This window comes from Diceros bicornis, chromosome 1 (genome assembly GCF_020826845.1).
Source record: "Diceros bicornis minor isolate mBicDic1 chromosome 1, mDicBic1.mat.cur, whole genome shotgun sequence".
NCBI classification, from domain to species: Eukaryota; Metazoa; Chordata; class Mammalia; order Perissodactyla; family Rhinocerotidae; genus Diceros; species Diceros bicornis.
The window spans coordinates 76,956,871-76,976,409 of record NC_080740.1 but is presented as its reverse complement, the minus strand read 5'-3'; the positions used below and the strand labels follow the sequence as shown (position 1 = coordinate 76,976,409).

General features: G+C 37.0%; 1 protein-coding gene across 1 annotated transcript; it reads right to left on the bottom strand.

The window, feature by feature from the left end:
- Positions 1–1,244: 1,244 nt before the first annotated feature.
- Positions 1,245–16,332, bottom strand: GABRA6 (gamma-aminobutyric acid type A receptor subunit alpha6). Its single transcript, XM_058545354.1, has 9 exons — positions 15,992–16,332; positions 15,674–15,792; positions 15,031–15,098; positions 12,889–13,109; positions 12,723–12,805; positions 12,280–12,423; positions 11,718–11,870; positions 9,953–10,212; positions 1,245–1,728 (listed from the first exon to the last, which is right to left on the bottom strand). The coding sequence occupies exons 1-9, from the start codon at positions 16,027–16,029 to the stop codon at positions 1,453–1,455; spliced, it is 1,362 nt and encodes a 453-aa protein (XP_058401337.1). The 5' UTR covers positions 16,030–16,332; the 3' UTR covers positions 1,245–1,452.
- Between the last annotated feature and the right edge of the window lie 3,207 nt (positions 16,333–19,539).

Here is a 19,539-nt window from a genome sequence, read left to right as displayed (position 1 = left end):
TGAAAACATTCAAGTGCTACACCCTTATCCAATTTCAATCATACAGTACAGTGTTGTTTTTTTTTTTTTGTGAGGAAGATCAGCCCTGAGCTAACATCCATGCTAATCCTCCTCTTTATGCTGAGGAAGACTGGCTCTGAGCTAACATCTATTGCCAGTCCTCCTCCTTTTATTTCCCCCCAAAGCCCCAGGAGATAGTTGTATGTCATAGGTGCACATCCTTCTAGTTGCTGTATGTGGGACACGGCCTCAGCATGGCCGGGGAAGCGGTGCGTCGGTGCCCACCCAGGATCCAAACCCGGGCCGCCAGTAGCGGAGCATGCGCACTTAACCGCTAAGCCACGGGGCCAGCCCCAGTGTTATTAACTATAGTCACCCACGTTAAGCATTAGATCCTCAGAACTTATTCATCTCATAACTGAAAGTGTTTTGAGTGAGCAGGAAGGAGATAAAGAATTGACTACTTGAATATGAACTCAAATATTTTTTTAGAGTGAGGTGACTGAGCCTGGCTGTCCTATATTTCCTACCTCTCAGAATCACCAGGGACACTAACATTGGGGTAGAAGTAACCACTTCATTCCTGCATATGAGGAAATTCTTCTCTTTAGCTTTATTAAACTGATCCAGAGAACCAGGTTTCTTGTTGTTTTATTTAGTAGTATACTTAGCAAGGTGGAAAATACAAGATATAACCACAGTCATAATATATGAGAACTCCTCATAATCATTATTTTTATCTACAACGTCACAGAATTATGATGAGTGTATTATTTTAAAAGGAGAACTTAACAAGATAAAACAACACTGTATTACAGTCCAACTAAAGCTATGTACATATGCATACATAATTTATGATCTATGTATAATTCATATGTATATAAACACCATACTTTATTGAGGTAAAATGGCACAGCAAGGTTAAAAACAAATTGCTAAGCTCAATGCAGGCTTTACAATGCTGCTGAAAGCCATTTTACTAGCATAAAGGCCTCCAACATGCTAGTATTAACCTACTGATAAATATTTAGACTATTTATATTTTGCTCTCTTGAAAACTAAGCCAAAATAAACATGTTTTAAGGCAACCTTTGGAAGTGTCAGCATTTCTTATTTTATCTGCTTTATGGTAAATGCTATTCACAGTGACAATTAAAATACTGAACAATAAAAGAAAAATATTGGCTAATTCATCTTGAATCCATCTTATTCTCTTATAACGTTTTTCTCTAATGTACAGAAAAGTCATATTTTCAGCAATCTTCAACTTCCAATTTCGAGGAATATCATTATTGCTTTTTGGCCCATACATGCTTACTTAAAGCTACGTGTTACAGATTTTCAATTTTGATTTCATGTTCAGAAAAGCATCTACACAAGTTTCAATGCTACTTTTTAAAAAAATTCAGAAAATGAGAACTTATAGAATACAGATTGTATTCTGGATGCAATCTATTCCACACTGTTGCTCACTTCCATCGTGTCTTTGGAAAGGTATACCACCCAGTATACAAGGTTGAATCCTGCAAATGCAACTGGGAAGAGAATCCGAGAATACTGGTCTATTTTACTGGTGCCTCCAAAGGCTGGAGAGAGCGGTGGGGGGGTGTCAGGTGTTGATTGCAAGATGGGAGCTCTAGTGAGGACTTTGCTGGCCTCAGGGGGTGGAACTATTGGCAAAGTCAGAGAGGTGATTCTTTTCTTCAGATGATACCTGGAATCTGGATGCTGTGGGGGAAAAGACATAAATATTTAGCTAGGTAAAAGAATAGAGATCACTTAGTCATTCATTTTTTCATCCTTGACAAATGTTTATTGACTACTTACTATGTAAGATAAAATATTGTCAAATTCTTAATAGTATTTAAGGGTGCTACTTTTCCAAGAAAATGGTAAAACAAATTTTAAAAAATTGATTTGCTTCTATCCAGCATAATTTAATACATCAGCAATTGATGTCAACTATGTTCCATGTCCCGGAAACTGTGTTGAACATTGTACCATTAGAAGACATGAGCGAGGTCGCAAAGGCTTATCTGCCGGCTGGTTATGCCTAAGCCTATGAGTGTGGGCAATGAGAGGGGATTTCAATTTGGACTATGTGAACAATTAGTTATTATAAGAAAATAACAACTTGGTTAATTGATATCATTCTTTTAGACACATTCTCAGCCTGCATCCCCATCTTCACACATTCATAAATTTGAACCAGCTGAGATAACAAAAAAAAATATGAAGGTGCTCATGTGTGTCAAAAGCCAGTGACAAAGGATAAATACCCTTAAATTGAGTGGGAGGACTGTTCATCTCTTGAAATATAACTGCCTCTTAGCCCAGAAGTTCTATATTGAGAACTTTCTGCTTCCCATTCAGAACTTCTCCATTGGTCTCCCTCCATCTTAAGTCACCCAAAAATGATTCATTTACTAACCTCAGAGTTGCTGTATGTTCTTTTCTTTCATTAGATTTTCTATCCCACTGAAATCATGAAACAACCAATTTTAGTCTTGAAAGGGGTATTTAGCATGCTAATTGTTAGGTGAGAAGGCTAAGGTCCAGAGAGGGGAAGTGCTTTGCCCATAGTGGCACAGCTTGTAATAAGCACACTGGTCAATTTCCGTGCCTGTTTCATCCCAAAGTTTTCCCATCTTTACTCTAAAGTATTGGGCATAGTTCAGAGACTCTAGTTCTGTTTGCTTTCGACCACTTTCATACTGTTGGAGACGAGGGAGCCATCCTCTGATTCTTATCTTTTCTTTTCTACATCCTACGATAGTCACTGCCCTCGTGGCCAGGTTGTCTTTGCTGGGACTCTGCCTTCAAACACTTGCTGTACATTACCCCTGCTCTTGTAAAACCACCTCGTTTCCTCCTTGGCAGCAAAATCACCACTTTGCTGCCTGGCAGGGTGTGCTACTCACGTGGGCAGATTCCCATGGCTTTAACCAGCAACCCTGCGGCAACAGGATGAGGCAGCCGCCTCCCCTGTGCTGGTTGAGCCACAGGACTAGAGTGACCCGCCGATGTCGTGACATTTTGACTGCGGGAAACAACAACCCAAGAACAACTTCTTTCTACATTCCCTTCCTGAATTTTGCTATTTGATTTGTCATGGAAGTTACTGAGTATCTAAATAATAATAGTCATCACTCAGAGTTCAAGCCCAGGCTGCTTTTAGGGGCCATAGGAAAATCTGTTTCTTCAGCAAAAGCAAAAATGCATCTGTGTAGCTAAGTCTGATTTGACATCACACATGGCAAATTTCAAGCAAAAAATATCTTTATTTGTTACCTACTGGCCCAGTAGTGTGCTAAGCACTCTGGACAGAATTAAATAAATCATAGGTCTTAGAGGTAGAAGAGAACTGAAAATAGTAGAGGGCCCAGTCTGCTAATCTTGGACAGGAAATAAGTAACACTTTCTGGAATAAACATAGCACTGTCTTCTAAGAGCTTTCTATCATGTTTCTCAGCCTCTAATTTGAATTTTCATCCATTAGATATGTTACTAAAATATTCTCCACCTGGAAGAGCAAAGTATGTCACTGTTTCATTCTCCAAAAATAGTCATCCTCCTCCCAGATACATGAAACGTTAAAATATTTTACTCTAGTAAAATGTCTAAAGATCATGATGGCGTAGAAAGAGGGCAAGCCGTTAGAGCAGATTTACATTCTAAACTCATCTTAACTTTTAACAGCATGCATTGCCTGTCTGAAACCTGTGTTTCTTTTGTTTAGAGAGAAAGAGGGCAGAAATGAAAAAGTTCGTTGAGACGAAAAAGTGATTGTAAGACATAATCTACCATAAAAATGTAAGGCATTGCTTTATATCCCCTTCTTTTTTTAGAGATGTGGGGAAAAAAGTTATTTGTCAATCTCTTGGCATTGTCACAGTGTCACAAATGACTTAATGAGGAGCGTCAAATAACCCTTGTCCAGAGTTAACCAACATCGTTCAAGACCAAACATCATGAAAAATCTAAGCACAATGGCATTGGCCTGGAGTTAAAGGTCCCCTGCAGTAGGATTCCCCTTTTCCTCATCTACTTCCCAAACAATCTCAATGGAAGGTCGCTTGACAGTTAAGAGGACAGGAGCATCAGAAAGCCCTAGATTGCAATTCCATATAAACTGCTTACCTGCTATATGACTTAGATATGCCATAGATGTCATAGACTCTCCCTAAGCTTCAAGTTCCCATCTTTAAAGTTAGGGACAATTATTACTTCCTCTATAAGTTTTTTTCCTTTAAGAATTTGAGAAAGAAAATGTAAGATTGTGTACACTTTCGTACACTTTTCTGCCTACTTAGCTGTTAGAACTGTTTTAACTGTTATCACATTCTTCCTTGTAAATATTATTTCTGTTGTGTCTTATCTCCTTTCCTGATATGAAATCTCCTTATAGGTAGAGGGCATGTTATTCTCACATAGAAGCGCTCCACAGTCCCTAGCCAGTGCATAGAAGATAGTATACACTTAATCAATGTATGCTTAATCAACAAATGAATGAAAATCTAAACATTTTCCAAGGTTTCTTTGAGTAGTCAGGCAAAGAGAAGAGAAAAAAAGTTTTAGGATTACGTTATATTATATTTTAGTATATTGTTTTATATTACATTATATTATAGGTACCATTTCTAAATGCTTTCTATTGATGAGCACTACAAGGCACTTTGCATGCATTATTTTGCTTATTCCTAGAAAGAATCCAGAGTGTAATAATACTATTTTCATGTTAGAGATGAGCAAATGAAGGCTTAAGCAGGACGTTCACACAAGTAATAAGTGGCAGCACTTGAATTCAATTCCTCGCGGATGCCAAAAATCACACTCTTAACAATTACTCTGTTTTCTTCCCAGCTTTAGCCTTTAGGTTGCAGTTTCTCAACGACATAACTATTGACATTTTGGGTAGGATAATTCTTTGTCGTGGGGGACTATCCTGTACATCACGGGATGTTGAGCAGCATCACTGGCCTCTACCCACAAGATGCCTGTAGCACCGCCCTCCCTGGAGTTGTGACAACCCAAAATATCTCCAGACCTTGCCAAATGTCCTCTGGGGGGGAAATTCAGCCACCATTGAGAATCACTGATTTAGAGTTACAACTGTCCCACTGCCCAGCAGTGACCGAGGCGATTTCTAGCAGGAAATCTATGCTCAAGGAAATGAAGGAGTCCGGGCTAACCCACACACTGGGTAATCAGCCGCTGGACAGTTGGGAATTGGCAGTACAGGAGACCGGACACCAGTTTAGAAGAATCACATTGAATTTCTGAAAAGAAAAGAAAACCAATTTTGCAAGCCATTCAAGCTACAGGTTTGCATCAGACCCCGCCTGCTCTATTGTAAGCCCAGCAGCTTCAGCTGATGGTAAAATAGGCTTTTGTCAGAGTCCAGATGAGGGCTCAGCTTGGGGCTGTCACTGTTTTGAGTGGAACACCTGTGGTTTTGAATTTTTCCAGGGCTCCCCTGCTGCTGAGTGCCATCCTGCTTTGGGTATTTTTAGAGCACTGCCTTGTTTTAAGTAATGCCATATTGCAAAGGTAATTTGAGTCAAACTGGACTTGATGACAATCAATAGTTTGATGTAGGGATAAGGCAGTTGGGAAGTACTTAGAGTAATTTTGATACAACATTCAGTGAATCTAATATATTAAAGAGTAGGGGGCAATGGGTTACCTCTCAAGAGAGATATTCTAACCAGGGCTGCATTACTCAAGGGACAAACAAAGCCTCTGCTTTTAGAACCAGCAAACAGGGGCATCAAAAATAAGACAAAATAGTTTTGCAAATATTTAGTATTTGACATTTTTTTAAACTATCATATTAATCATTATGGAGAAAATAAGAACTCCATCAAATTTTCCTGTATTTACATTACATTGGGAGCAGAGATGATTCTAGAATTGCTGCAGAGAAGCAGCTTATTGGCAGCAATCTGGTGGGTCAGTGGTGCTTGCTAGGAACATGTTTGGAAATCACACTGGAATGTTTGGGGGGGGGATAAATATTGGATGGGGATTTGATAGAAGGTAAGGGGGAAGAGCTAAACACCTACTCCCCTCATCTGATCCACCCCAACCTCTCTATAAGTCATCCTATGGCACAACCTTGGGGAAAGAGCACCATGATCTTTCTGGTGCTCAGGGTCTCTGATGGTCTTAATCCAACCCTTAATTCTACGGAGTAATGATAGTACTCAAAGAAATCTTGGCGATATGTGGAACAGAGGAGGTAAATCTTTCAGTATTCTGTGCTTCGTATCTTGCTACATAGGTGAAGGGCAACATGGTAATGGCCCAGCAGACATCCTAACCTTGAAAAGGAATATGGAAAGGACACATGTCTTATTTCCTTCTCTATGCCCAAGTTTCTAGCAACTGATTTAGCGCTTCTAGAGCAAGGACAGGCTCACCTTTCTGTTCTCAGCTTAGGCATGACTGCCTCCAGATTGAGTTAGGCATTCTGGCATGGCTCCTCTTCAGCCTACTATACATCTCTAACCACAGCCTTTATCACAATGTGTCATCATGGCACATTGATTTGTCTCTCTTCCTGCTCGACAAGAAGCTCCACGAGGGAAGAGGCCCTATTGATGTCACTCACTAATGTATCCTCGGCATTCTACAAAGGGTCTGGAAAAGCACTTAACAAATACTTACGAATCATTCAGTGAATGCATAGGTACTCAGTAAATGGGTGCCAGGTGAAAAGAATATAAAATAAATGAATAAACAGTATAATCAGTATAAATATAGTTATTGTCCAGACTAATGAAATTTTGGTCAATTACGTTTGTAGAAAATTTACCAAGAACATCACACCTCCTGTGAAAAAGAGAAGCCATGTTGGACGTGTTGCTGGGTGGAGGGGATTCATTCTTAAGAACCTAGTGATGAGGGCTTAGACCTTTAAAATAGCAAGGAAACTAGAAAAACATCCAAAGAGATCAAGGTTCAAACTTGGTCTCACATGCGGAATAAGCATATCCCAGACACATAATAAATTCTGAAGCATGAAGACAGAAATAACTCTCTAATGCCAAGATAGCATACTAGACAAAAACAATAAGGAAAGATGCCATATAAGCAGGAAAGAAGCTGTGGACAAATTCTCCTCAAAACCTAAAAAAAATAGTCTCCAGTTCCAAATGCCTTAAAAACAGAAAGATAATTAGTCTACAGAGCATGTCTAAGGATTTAATTTTAGGTGTCTCTTTGGGTTTGAGTACTAGATTTAAAATATCTGAATTTCTTTATCATTGTTATATTAAATTTCAAGGTCAAATCAAAGTGATAAACTTCTTCCCATATTCATTCTAAGTAGTTTCCTGTGAAAAGCAATGAGCACGTTAAAATATACAACTTAGAATCTCATGAAATATCCAACCACTTAATTTCACTTCAACTTCACCACATTGGTTTGCTATTTCAATGTCCAACTTGCCGAAATAATGTTATTTTGATTACAACTGAATAGGCATTTTTAAATGTCATAGTATTTGAAAGAAAAAATGACCTTGCAATCATAATATACAGTTGTGTTGTATAAATTGCAAATATGTAATTTATGTTTGTTCCTCTACATTATATAAGGCAAATTGCCAAGTTTTGACATGAATAAATAAAATGTAAATGTTCTGTGTAATCATCTATATTTATTTTTGATACCTACAAGGTAGGTATTGTTAGGTTTGGTTATTTTTGTTTTTATTTTTACACTTTTGACCTAGCCTTTCAGAAACAAAATTCTCCTTTTCATTGCCTTAAAATATTTAAGTAGAGCCAGGTTTAGAAATACAATTTTTCATAAGAAAAAAGTCAACTTGCAAGAAAATATGTACTTTGAGATGATTTAAATGCAATTTTTTATCCAGCTTCCCAAAGGATCTGCTCATTATATGTTACTATTTTAGAATTGTAGAAGGTAGTTTATATGAAGATCTGAGATATTAAATTCCATTTTATTAATAAATTATACCTTTAAAATAACAGACTAAGGGAATGATAACTCTATGCTTTCTCCAAGGACTTCAAATCATATTCCTGTCAGCAATACATATTTCAAAAGAGTTGAACTAAGGAAGTTGGTCTTTCTTTTTATCTCAATATCAGATCAACGAGCACATTCAAAATCATTGGAGTTATTTTTTTACCCTGTTTCTCACGAATTTCTCTTTTCATTTTTACTGTATTTCTCAAATAAGAAACTGTTAAACTGAATTCTGATAAATACTAATTTTTATTCTAGATATATGTTAAGATAATATATGATCTTTGGACAATATGTCGATTATATGCCTATATGAATACAGGTAGCTTATAACATAATCACTTACCTTTACAAACAAAATAATTCACAAAAGTATTTGGAATTTATCTTTTCTGAAAAAAATGATTTTAAGTGTTTTGGGCTGAGTCTTCAGACTGGCAAATTTTTGTTCTAAAATTTATATTTTTGTGACCTTTCAAAACACATATGTATAAAGAAAACATCACTAAGTCCTGGGAAGAATTTTGAGAATGACCTCACGTACATTCTGAAATGTTTATCCAGTGGTATGTACTCTTTTATATATTTCAGTCTTTGAGGATTGTTGGGAAGGGAAAGCCTCATCCTCTGTAAAGGTGTGAATATTAGGAGTTCTAGAATCAATTCCTAGTTTTTCCACCAACTAGTAACTAATATTTTCCCTCTCTGAGATTCTGTTTTCCCTTTTGTAAAAGGAGGTAATTAGGATCATTGGGTGGCAAACTTTGTTTTTTAATGAGGGCTAATTCAAGAAAAAAATCTTTAGATTATATATTTCCACTTATCATGGTAATGGCCTTATCTTAGTGCTTGGAGAAAATGAAAATTCTCAAACAAGTTTCTTAGTTTATCAAAGAGAAAAATTTCAATAAAAAATTATCATAATTTTAGCCAATAAATGCCTGAGGTTTTGAGAAGTAAAATACATATAGCTTTATAATTTTTATCATAAAATTTAACCATGGATTACTTGGGCTGTATGTGGTTCTGCGATTTGGAAATGTTTACAAGAATTGATCAATTATAAAGAAATTTTCAATTCAAAGTGTATTACTTGATTCTTCAGAGCAAAATTTTCCTCTTTTCTAAGAGCTACTGTTTGGGCTTATATTGCAATAAACATTTCTACTTGTCAATTAGTTCTCTAATCCGTTTTTTAAAAAAGTGTGTGCAGCCTAATTGTTATAAGAATTTTCTCATATGTGAAATTGAAATTTTGGAGGCACATTTATGACCTGTGAATTTTTAATGCTACTATTTCTTTTTTATTCAAAAAACCTTTGGGGACCAAAGCTTAGCCACAGCAAATCTAAAATTAATTTTATAGGTATTTTTCACTGATTATAAGTCTATGAATAAAAACACATGAATATGCATGTATTTAATATATAAATGTGAATATGAGAATGTTTTCACATGCATCAAAAACTTAGGTTATGACTCAACATTCGTAGAACCTAATATTCACATCTTGACCTCATGAAATAAAGTAGCAAGCAGATTTCTAACAAAAATTGCCCATTCTATAGGAGTCCTGTTTCTTTCCTTCAGACTCTGAAGCCTAATTACAAACTTTTCTTTTTTTACTTTATTCTCCCTATCTGGTATAAGTGAACCTGTTCAAAGGAAACATCTGAAGGCTATGAAGAATTTTCTCATCTCCGCTGAGAGGTTGGAATCTGCCAGTACTAGTGAGAATGATGAAAGGAGAATGCCAAAAGTTTAGAGCAAAGATAAATGAAGGATCGTTGCTTAACTTTTTTCTGTGAAGTTGGAAAAGAAGTTGGCCTTGGAACCAGAGGTATGTAACTCGTGCTCAACTAATATTACTTTTGGACTATTTAGTTGTTTGTGATCATGGTTTGGGCTGTCTTTTCCTATATGGTGGGTAACATTAGAAAAGTAAACAATTACCAAAACAATCTCAGCTTCCAAGGGTTCAGTCGCTTTCGATATTGTCACTGGGGGTGAGGCTGCAATCTGTGCCTTCCTTTTGGCCTTCTGTGTCTGAAGATTGGTAAAGTAGTTGACAGCTGCGAACTCAATAAGAGCAGAGAAGACGAAAGCAAAGCAAACAGCTATGAACCAATCCATGGCGGTCGCATACGACACTTTTGGCAACGAGTGGCGGGCACTGATGCTTAAAGTGGTCATGGTTAAAACAGTGGTGATCCCTAAAAAGAAAAAGAATGAGAAATGCAGTGTTAGGATTTGGAATCCAATAACAAGATCAAATGAGAACGTGTTGGTGGAGAGGATTAAACACTCTACAAATGTAATTTTTATTATTTTATTGTTTCATAATTGTTCACAATTATTATCACAGGTGTTTTGATATCTGTATCCTTCAATACCGAATGTGGTGATATGTACCTTGTAGTTGCTCAAAAACAATTTTTTTGTGTTGATTTAGTTTAACTATTGTAAAATTTGTCATGAATAATTCTAGTTGTTGACTTCTTGAGAAAACTTATAGCAAATTATTATAACTTAAGTAATAAAACCTTGAATTCCTGATCAATTTTAATAGCTGATAATATCTTTCATCATATTTAAGAAGTCTATATTATATGAATAATAATCATAAAATAAGGCTCCTCAATTTTTTTTTTATTTCTACCTTGGTTTTAAGGTAAAATATTTACTCATGAGAAAATAATTTCATCACTTATCTGCCAGCAGTTTTCTGTCTTGAATTATGACTTGGGGAATTTATATAATTTGAAGATGGTTAACATTATTATACATATATTCTTTTACAATTTGCAGAAAGAGATCTATTTTAATATAGTAAATTAAAAAGTCAAAATTTATGTGAGATTTCAATTCAACTCAGGTCTTTCCTATGAGCTATTAAATTCACAATCATGAAAACTCAGAAAAAATTGGATCTTGTTACTGATGATATTTTCTGTTACAGCTCTTTTTCTTGTTTCATTTTGTTCCATCAAAGCTAGTAGTGATTCTATATATTATAAATGGAACTAAATATTTAGGTTCAACTGTGGGAAACTGGTGATATTTAACTATATTTAGACATAGAAAAATGGTAATTTTTCTATGGTTCAACCTAATAAAAGTGAGATATAATTTATATATTAGGTGTTCAATATCTTAGCCTTTAGGGCTGGCCCCGTGGCTTAGTGGTTAAGTGCTCGGGCTCTGCTGCTGGCAGCCCGGGTTCGGATCCCGGGTGCGCACCGACGTACTGCTTCTCTGGCCATGCTGAGGCCGAGTCCCACATACAGCAACTAGAAGAATGTGCAGCTATGACATACAACTATCTACTGGGGCTTTGGGAGAAATAAATAAAATTATTAAAAAAAAAATATCTTAGCCTTTGTTTTCCTGGATTTACATGTCAGTTTTTACTTTTCTGCTTTTCCTTAGTTATGAAAAAGCAAACTGAGATTAAAAAAAAAACAAACTCTCCTAAAAAGGGCACGTGAAAGTCACAGGAAACCAGCCAGAATTCTTGCTGAGACCAATTTTTTGTTGATTCACCACACAACTTGCAATAAGATGAGGGTCATTTTTCGTGATCCATGTGTCTGAATGAGATAGGAGACTATTTCTCTTGTGGATTGGAAAAGTGCAGCAGTGTGAATATTCCCCTACAATACACAAGCAATGAGAGCTGGAGGATGAATGGAAGTAGAGTTCAAAGAATGAAGCATACCAAAGACAGTTCTGGCTGGGACAGACTCCTTATTAATCCAGAAAGACACCTGGGAAAGAATGACCGTCATAATGCAAGGAGTATATATTTGTATCATGAAGTAGCCCATCTTCCTTTGCAAGTGGAAATAAACTGTCATTATTACGTATTCACCTGTTGGAAGACGCATATATCACATTATTGCTGTTGACAGTGTGCAAAAAGAATGTAGCTGGAAGTAAATCTTGCAGATCTTTAAGTTAACATGGGCCAGAAGAAAACAAGCCAAGGCATATTTCAAGGTATGACAAAACTACTTGATCAGCAGATGACAGATATATCAGCTCACTGTTTTCGGTGGGGTTCTTTGCGTCATACACATACAAAACTACCCATTCCAAGGTTACACAAATCCTTATACACACACGGTTGCAAAATCAATTTTAAAGAAAGCTACTCATCACTTCAAAACAGCAAGCTTAGCTGAGGATGGCTACTGCAGAGAAAAAAGAAATAGACATTTGGAAATTGTGCACTGGAGTCATCCTGCTGGATTACAGCCATGCATTGGTCAAATTCTTACCTGTGTTAGATTTAATTGTCTCACTAGATACTGTTTGTCCAATCAGATCATACTGGAGGAGGCTTGAAGATTCTTCTGGGACTTCAACTGAGTAAAGTGGTCCTTTTTTCCATGTATATATGATTTCACTTTTAGGGTAAGCATCTGAATTATTTAAACAAATTAAACAGAGCAGTGAATCTGATTAGTTGTGTTTCTTTTCTTTCAAAACAAATCTTGTCCATATAAAAAGGAAATACAAACATACACTTTTTTTAATGTTTTTCTTTAACCTGGTGACTAAAATTTTTATTTGTCAGATTGACAGACATGACGAAGTAAGTTTATTCCTGGAATCACACTGAGAAGTAATATTTCTCTTTTGCTTTCCTGTCTCTAACTAAACTAAATAATTGCATGTTTTGAATTCATTACTCGACTTGCAGAAGTTTTTTGTAACTTACAACTCCCAAACTTGAGTGGACAAGCGTGCCCATCCATAGGAAAGTTCACCAGTCTCATAGGACAGTCAGCATTAATGGTAAGCCTAGGGACATTGACACAACGGTTCTGAGTCAGTATGATGGACAAGTCATTTGGGCAGAGGAAGTAGAATTGGAGCAACCTCACCTCATGGTGTATAGAATGGTTCCATTCTGCATTATTCTGAAGAGTTTATTAGGAGTTGTCATATTGTGAGCAATTGATTTTTTGCCATTCCTGAAAAAAGTGTCAGGTGTCCAGATTTTACTGACCATCAAGTTATTCAAACTCAAAATTTCAGTTGGCCCCCCAAACTTCAACCTCTCATCAGTCCAGGTCTGGCGGAAGAAAACATCCATTGTATACTCCTAAGAGAAAATAAGATATTCACGCAGGATGGAGAGATGATTTGTTAAGAATGGTTTATTCATTAGATTATATACCCAATTCTAAAACTTAAGAAATAAAGCAACTTTTTATGACAATAGCTTATCAGGAAAGCTATGATTTCAGTGAATCATTTTTTTTCAAACACAAAGTTTACAATATTATTATAAAAGATAGTGCTGTGTTGCATAAACTTCCCTCCTCCATCCTGACCCTCCTCAACCTTCTTCCTCTTTTTCTATCAGTCATCCATCTCTCCATCTATCGACCTATTGATTTCCCCCTCCTTAATTTAGAAGAAAAATATGAAAAGATTTACAGTCTAGGTTTTGTGCCAGCCTCTCTACCATAAGTTAGTCTAACCATTCCCCTTAGCATCTCGTTCACCTTCAAAGGTGTCTCCAAGCATCATGCTACCATTTAGTAAAGTTCCAAGGATGGAAAACCTTTATTTCATAAGCACACTCTGGCTGCACATCATAATTATTTCATATTGCTCTCAGATAACAAAAAAGCAATTGTTACCATCATTACTCAAACAGAGGATCATTTAAGTATGCACAATCAAAATTACGCTTTAATTTGTGACTTTTATGAAATAACATTAAAAATGTTAAGAATTATGACAAGGGCCATTTGAAAAGTCAATGATAAATAACAACTTGTAATTATATCAAAATCTTGCCAATAATTGCTTTGCCTACTTTATGTTCCTTTATGAGACCTATTACTGGAAGTGGTGATTACACTTTAAAAATATAATTTGACACACAATATATCCATATAATAATGATCCAGATTATAACAAGGCTCTATTGTATAAATATACTTTAAAAGGAGACACATGCATAAAATAAAGTTTCATGTATCCCGGACTTCAATAATACAATAGAATATGGTTGTGGTTGTTTATACTTCGGGTGAGTCAGTTCTCAAATGAAAAATATGATAGTAAAATAACTGAGAATTCTGGATAATGCTGATTCTCCTTTCTCTCAAGTTTTAAGACATTAATCTCTTTAATCAAGTCCTCCTCTCTCTCTCCTTCTTCCTTCTCCTCCCTCCTTCTTTCACTCCTTCCTTTTTTCCTTTCTTTCCTTCTTCCTTCTTTCTTTTCTTGTCAACTCAAAAAGCAGAAGACGAAAAAGTCTCCAATGACTGTCTATCCAGAATTACATTTTCCTAATAAAATTTAATGATGCACCTCTTTAAAGAGTTATGTTTATTTCAGTTTTAGTATTTTCCTTTCGGGGGAAATGCTACCTGAGAGCTATGAGAGAATATCACGATACACTTTGTTCTAGAAGACTAGTTCAGGTTTGCATTGCCACTTACTATAAATACTCTTACAAATCCTACAGCCATCTGTACCTGGAACAGAGTCCCCCGAACACCCACTGGTCCATTTGCAACATAAAAGGTGGAATGCGTTAGTCTTTCCAAGTGATTCCCTTTACTGTTTCAATAAAATATCCTGAGAATGATGTATTACAAAAACCAACTATGTTTCAAGTTTCATACATATTCTCAATATACTCATACATGGCATAGCATCTTTGTTGGTTTTTCTTTTTTCTACTTCAAAAATTTACTAGGGCTTCATAAAGATGAAGAACAACTTCTCTTTGTAGGGAAGAATCAGTGCATGATATGTGGACAGAAGAGAGGATATAATCTTAGACAGTCCCTGAGATTAAAGTGCTCAAGCAGAGCCTTTAGTGACATGTGCGGGAGACGAAGCCAGTAATCTGCTCTAATGGCCATGCCCTCCCAGCATGAGCATACATATTGCATTAAGGAACTGGAGCCAAGCTAAGTAACAATGCCCATTATCGTTAGTTCTGGGACTGGGCCCTCTCTCCTCGTAAGTAAAATTACCCTCCTCCGTCAGACCTCACTCACCATCTCCACATCCGACACAGGCCCAAAACTGGTCACATAAATGTCTGTTTTGACTTCAGTGACAGCACCTGAAATTAGCCCAGAGGGATGGGGGCAATTATCACCAAAGATGTTAAGAGGACTGAATTTAATGACTCTACCACAAAGCCCCTTCTCATGACCAGAATCTGCACCCCATCCTAAAGTAGTGGGTGTCCTTGGGTCTTTCAACTCTGAAAACTCATACTAGTTGCCTTATTTTGAATTTACTCTGATTGATTTAGGGAATTTAAGGAATGGAAGAGAAGCAGGCTTATTCTAATAAAAATTATTATAATAACTAACATATATGAATAACTTTAATGGGACAAATGCTAAGGAAAGTCTTTTACATAGAGAATCTCTCATTCTAGACCCACACACTCTATGAGGCATACACCCATACTATAGTTGAGGAAACTGAGGCTTAGAGAGTTCAAATAACTTGCATAGAAGGTCACTAATTGAGGAAGGGGCAGAGACTGTTTGGAACATACACACGGCTTCTCTCCGAGACCCCTACACCTTACCACTCTGCTATCCTTCTGAGGCCTCTGGGCCTTGGAAGGGCAGTAAGGGGGAAGGAGAGAACAGATGTTTGGTCTAGTAAAGATGCTGCTCTCACCTCCAAATCCTGGCCGTAGTCGATTGTCATAGCCTTCAAGCAAGTTGTCTAGGATCCGACTAATGTTTTCTGAGTAGAAGTTCCCTTCATCTTCAAGTTTCCCTAGGGCATTTTCTACCCTGCGAGGAGACAGTCAATGATCCTCACCCCCGGCCTTGGAGAAAATACACCATTCAAGTCACCCTCAACCACCCCACCACAAATACATGCCACACCACCCAGCCTTCTTCCTTGATTTGGTATAGAAGTCACTCAGTGGGTGTGCACTTTCTCTTTCCTCTGAGCTAAAAGGAAAAATCAGAAAAAAATCTTACTCACCATAGAATAATGTACAGCCAGGGCAGAGGCGACGCCATCCTGCAGTGCACTGAAATGCCCAGTTCAACCTCCTCTTGGTTTCTCCTCCTCCCTCACCAGCTCCCCTTTGCCAATCAACTAGAGCAACCTTCCAGACCCCTCATATTCCTTTTCCTTGTTGCGTCCAGCCAGTAATCCAGCAAACGAGGAGGTTGCCAGCAAAACTTTGAGGGTTCCCCTTGCTCTCTTTGTTTTCTTTTCTGTCTCTTCTTGTGGACCAAGGTGGTTTGTGGTCTTAGACGATGTCCTGATGGACACTCAGCTTCCTCTGACTGACTCAGTTGGAAAATGAGAGTCTGAAGGGACAGTGCATGGTCGGAGAGCAGTGACAATAATCAAATAAGGCACTAGGGGAGATTAGAAGGAAGAAATCCACCGCTAGTTTTGGCATGGAATTAGCAGGGCCCTGTGAGGAAATCTGGAAAGCAGTGGCTTCTTGCTGGTTGAGATTATGTTCCAATGGGCTCAGCATTTATTATTTCTATGGTTCACAGAAGGATTCCTACACAGCTCTTACCGCCTAAAAAGCCTAACGATACTGGGATCCTCTTGGATTCTCTTTCTGATTTCATCAGCTTTATTGCATCAGACACACCCTTCCTTTGTATTTAAAAATCGTCCCTCATTATTATTGAAAAACACTTAGAACACACCAGAACAACTCCTGGACATCTTTCTATTGCGCTAGTGTTTTTACAAAGTACTTTGCTGATTCTTCCTGTCAAAGATGTGTCATCTCAAGCTAACACATAAATGGGTCCTACAACTACCTTTAGAAACCTGGCCAATTTCATGAATACTGCCTGTAAGAGACAATGTCTGGAAATAGCTAATTAAGGTTCCCCATGTAGAAATGCTGTAAGAATAAAGCATTCACGGACATGGTTAATGATGATGTTGCTGGCACTATTTTACTAGGCTTGCCACAGGTCAAAAGCAAAATGTTTGAATCCAAGAAATAGCATTCTCTACCCAATCTGGTAGGAGGAAGTTAGAGTAAAAGAAGCCTCTTTAAGCCTTAAAATTTTCATCTTCAAATAAAAAATTAAAAATAATAAAGAAATACACTGTGAATATGTATATATATTTTTTAATTCAAGAACACAAGAGCAAGAAGCAAACATCTTGCTTCACCATCCTCCTACGAAATCCACTCACTATCCACCCAGTTCACAGTCTGTATCTTCGGAACCTAAATTCTACAAAGGTGGTGGTAATTATTGCAAACATACAGGAGTCTCAAGAGACATTTCTGAAGACGTGATGTAAATCATTTGAGAAGCATTTCAAGAAATTAGCTATAACCAAGAAGAAACAATGGAAACAGGAAAAGTGCAAGATTTCCTAGGAAATAGTTTTTTTGAGATTACTGACTCTCATGGTAACATGGAATTTTCTGGTTACTTATCAAAAGCCTGAATTCCCTCCAGCATTCCTGGCAAGTGGTATTTAGCATCTGTTTTCTCACATTATTTTACTTATGCTGAGATGAGACCTGCACCCTGGTCCTAGCTCTCATCTTTGAAGCCATAAACAATAATTTCTCAGGGAAAGACCACATGGCAGCCATTTAAACAAAGATATCTATCATGTTTTCTCTAATTTAAGCTAAACACTCCTAAAAGCTTTTCTGGTTTGTTGCAGGACCTGGTTTCCATATCTCTTCTTATTCTTTTCACTCTCCTTTAAACCTACTCCAACTGATAACAACAACATATTTTCAACTCCGCTTGATTGCACTGTTACTTAAAAACTCTAAGTATCTGGTATATATGATTCCATTAAATAATTCTCTATTCATTTTTACTACGACTTTTTTATTCAAGCACAGGAATCTATACTTATCCTTGTAACCTTGTATCATTCTTTTTTACCAATATATTTACCATCCATCTCTGATTTGTATCATCAGAGAGAAAGCTTAGTGATTTAGTGAGGTTTTTAAGACTGGGTTTTTTTCATATGGTAAAAAAAAAAAGATCATGGGTGAGATTGTACATTTATATGCATAGTCATATAGAATAGGCATGTTTTTCTCATTAAAATTCTTTTTTCAAAAAGAAACAAATAATAGTTAAGTTATATTTGTCTCTAAAGAGAAGCTTAACATACTTGACTCTATTTTCTGATGGGTTTTATTTAGTAATCAATTAATGTAGGAGAAGGAAGATCTTTTCTACTCTCAATAGGAAAAAAAAGTCCTAGATCTGGAAGGGTAACAAGGTGTGTAATCTTAGTCATTTCACCTCTGTGGACCTCACCCTTAAATGAATGTGCTGGACCTAAGGTACCCAAGCTCTGTCATTCTGTGGATTTGAATTATATGTTAGTGTCTATACGTGATGAAGTTCCTTGTTCACACATCCCTGTCAGAATTGGAGCAGAGAAGCTCTATTAGCAGCATTGTTAATTTGATTATAATTATTTTCCTATGGAACTGGCCAGAAAAGAGCAAGTTGAAAAACATGACAATGGCTGTGACTTGGAGAAACGTGTGGTCATTTGTGTAGCATTCTGCCTATGCAATCTGAGCATCAGGAGCTCTCCCTATTTAGAGAATTACTTTCTTCCAGTAAATTTGAGAACATTTATCTCACACCTGTCTGCTTCACAGTTGTTTTCACAAAATACTTTTTTGGAATCACCTTGGACAACCGCTTGCTTGCTTTACTGTTTATCTCCACTGGAAAGCCTAGAACTACCATCCTCCCCAACAATACTGCTGTTAATATGCTGGACTTAGCAGAAGGACAGTGTGAAAAAAATCTATCTCCCTTCTTTTTCCTAAACTTTAACTACTTGTACCACCACCACCAACACAAGTTTGTGTGTATGAAATGACTTATCAATAACTCAGGGATGACTAGAGGAAATTATTGCACAGAAAAAGCAAACTTGGCACCAGACACTAAAAAATACTTTCCATGATACAAAAGAACCAATACATACATATAGGCATACATGCATATTGTGAAAATTAAACAAAACCTTATTAAATTGGAGTTGGGAGGCAAAAAGGGGGAGTTCTCATGCCCTATGTTGATAGCAGAGCCCATCAGGGGTCTGGAAGGGGGGAGGAAGACTTCTTCTTGACTAGCAAGAAGTTCATCCAATGAGAGATGGTCACAACTCAGCCAATGAAAAGCCACTACATCCAGAACTCTTTGTTTACAATAGCCCTCCCAACTTCCTCTTCCCCTCTATAAAACAGTCTGTCCTCTCTTTCTGCTGGGAACTTGCATGTGGCTCGCCATGGTTGCAGACTTCGAATTGCAATTCTTTGCTGATCCCAAATAAACCCATTTTTGTTGCAGAAATAACTGGCCATCTATTTTTTTAAGGTCAACATTATGTACTTAACAAACAACAAATTCTTCAAGGTAGGTATGAATTTGCCTCTTGGACAACACTTAGTTGCATCTTCTCACTGCAAATCTCCATTGGACTTTTCAAAAAACAACGTTGGAACTAAGCCTCAAAAAACCAGAAGCTCTTGCTTTGTGACGTAA

Coding starts and splice junctions, on each gene's coding strand:
- GABRA6 (XM_058545354.1), bottom strand. CDS start 16,029: ATGGCGTCGCCTCTGCCCTGGCTGTACATTATTCTATG. Junction 15,793..15,991: donor TGGCTGTACATTATTCTATG/GTGAGTAAGATT, acceptor GTCTCCTCGCAG/GGTAGAAAATGCCCTAGGGA. Junction 11,871..12,279: donor GACAATTAAATCTAACACAG/GTAAGAATTTGA, acceptor GTCTTCCAACAG/GTGAATACGTAATAATGACA.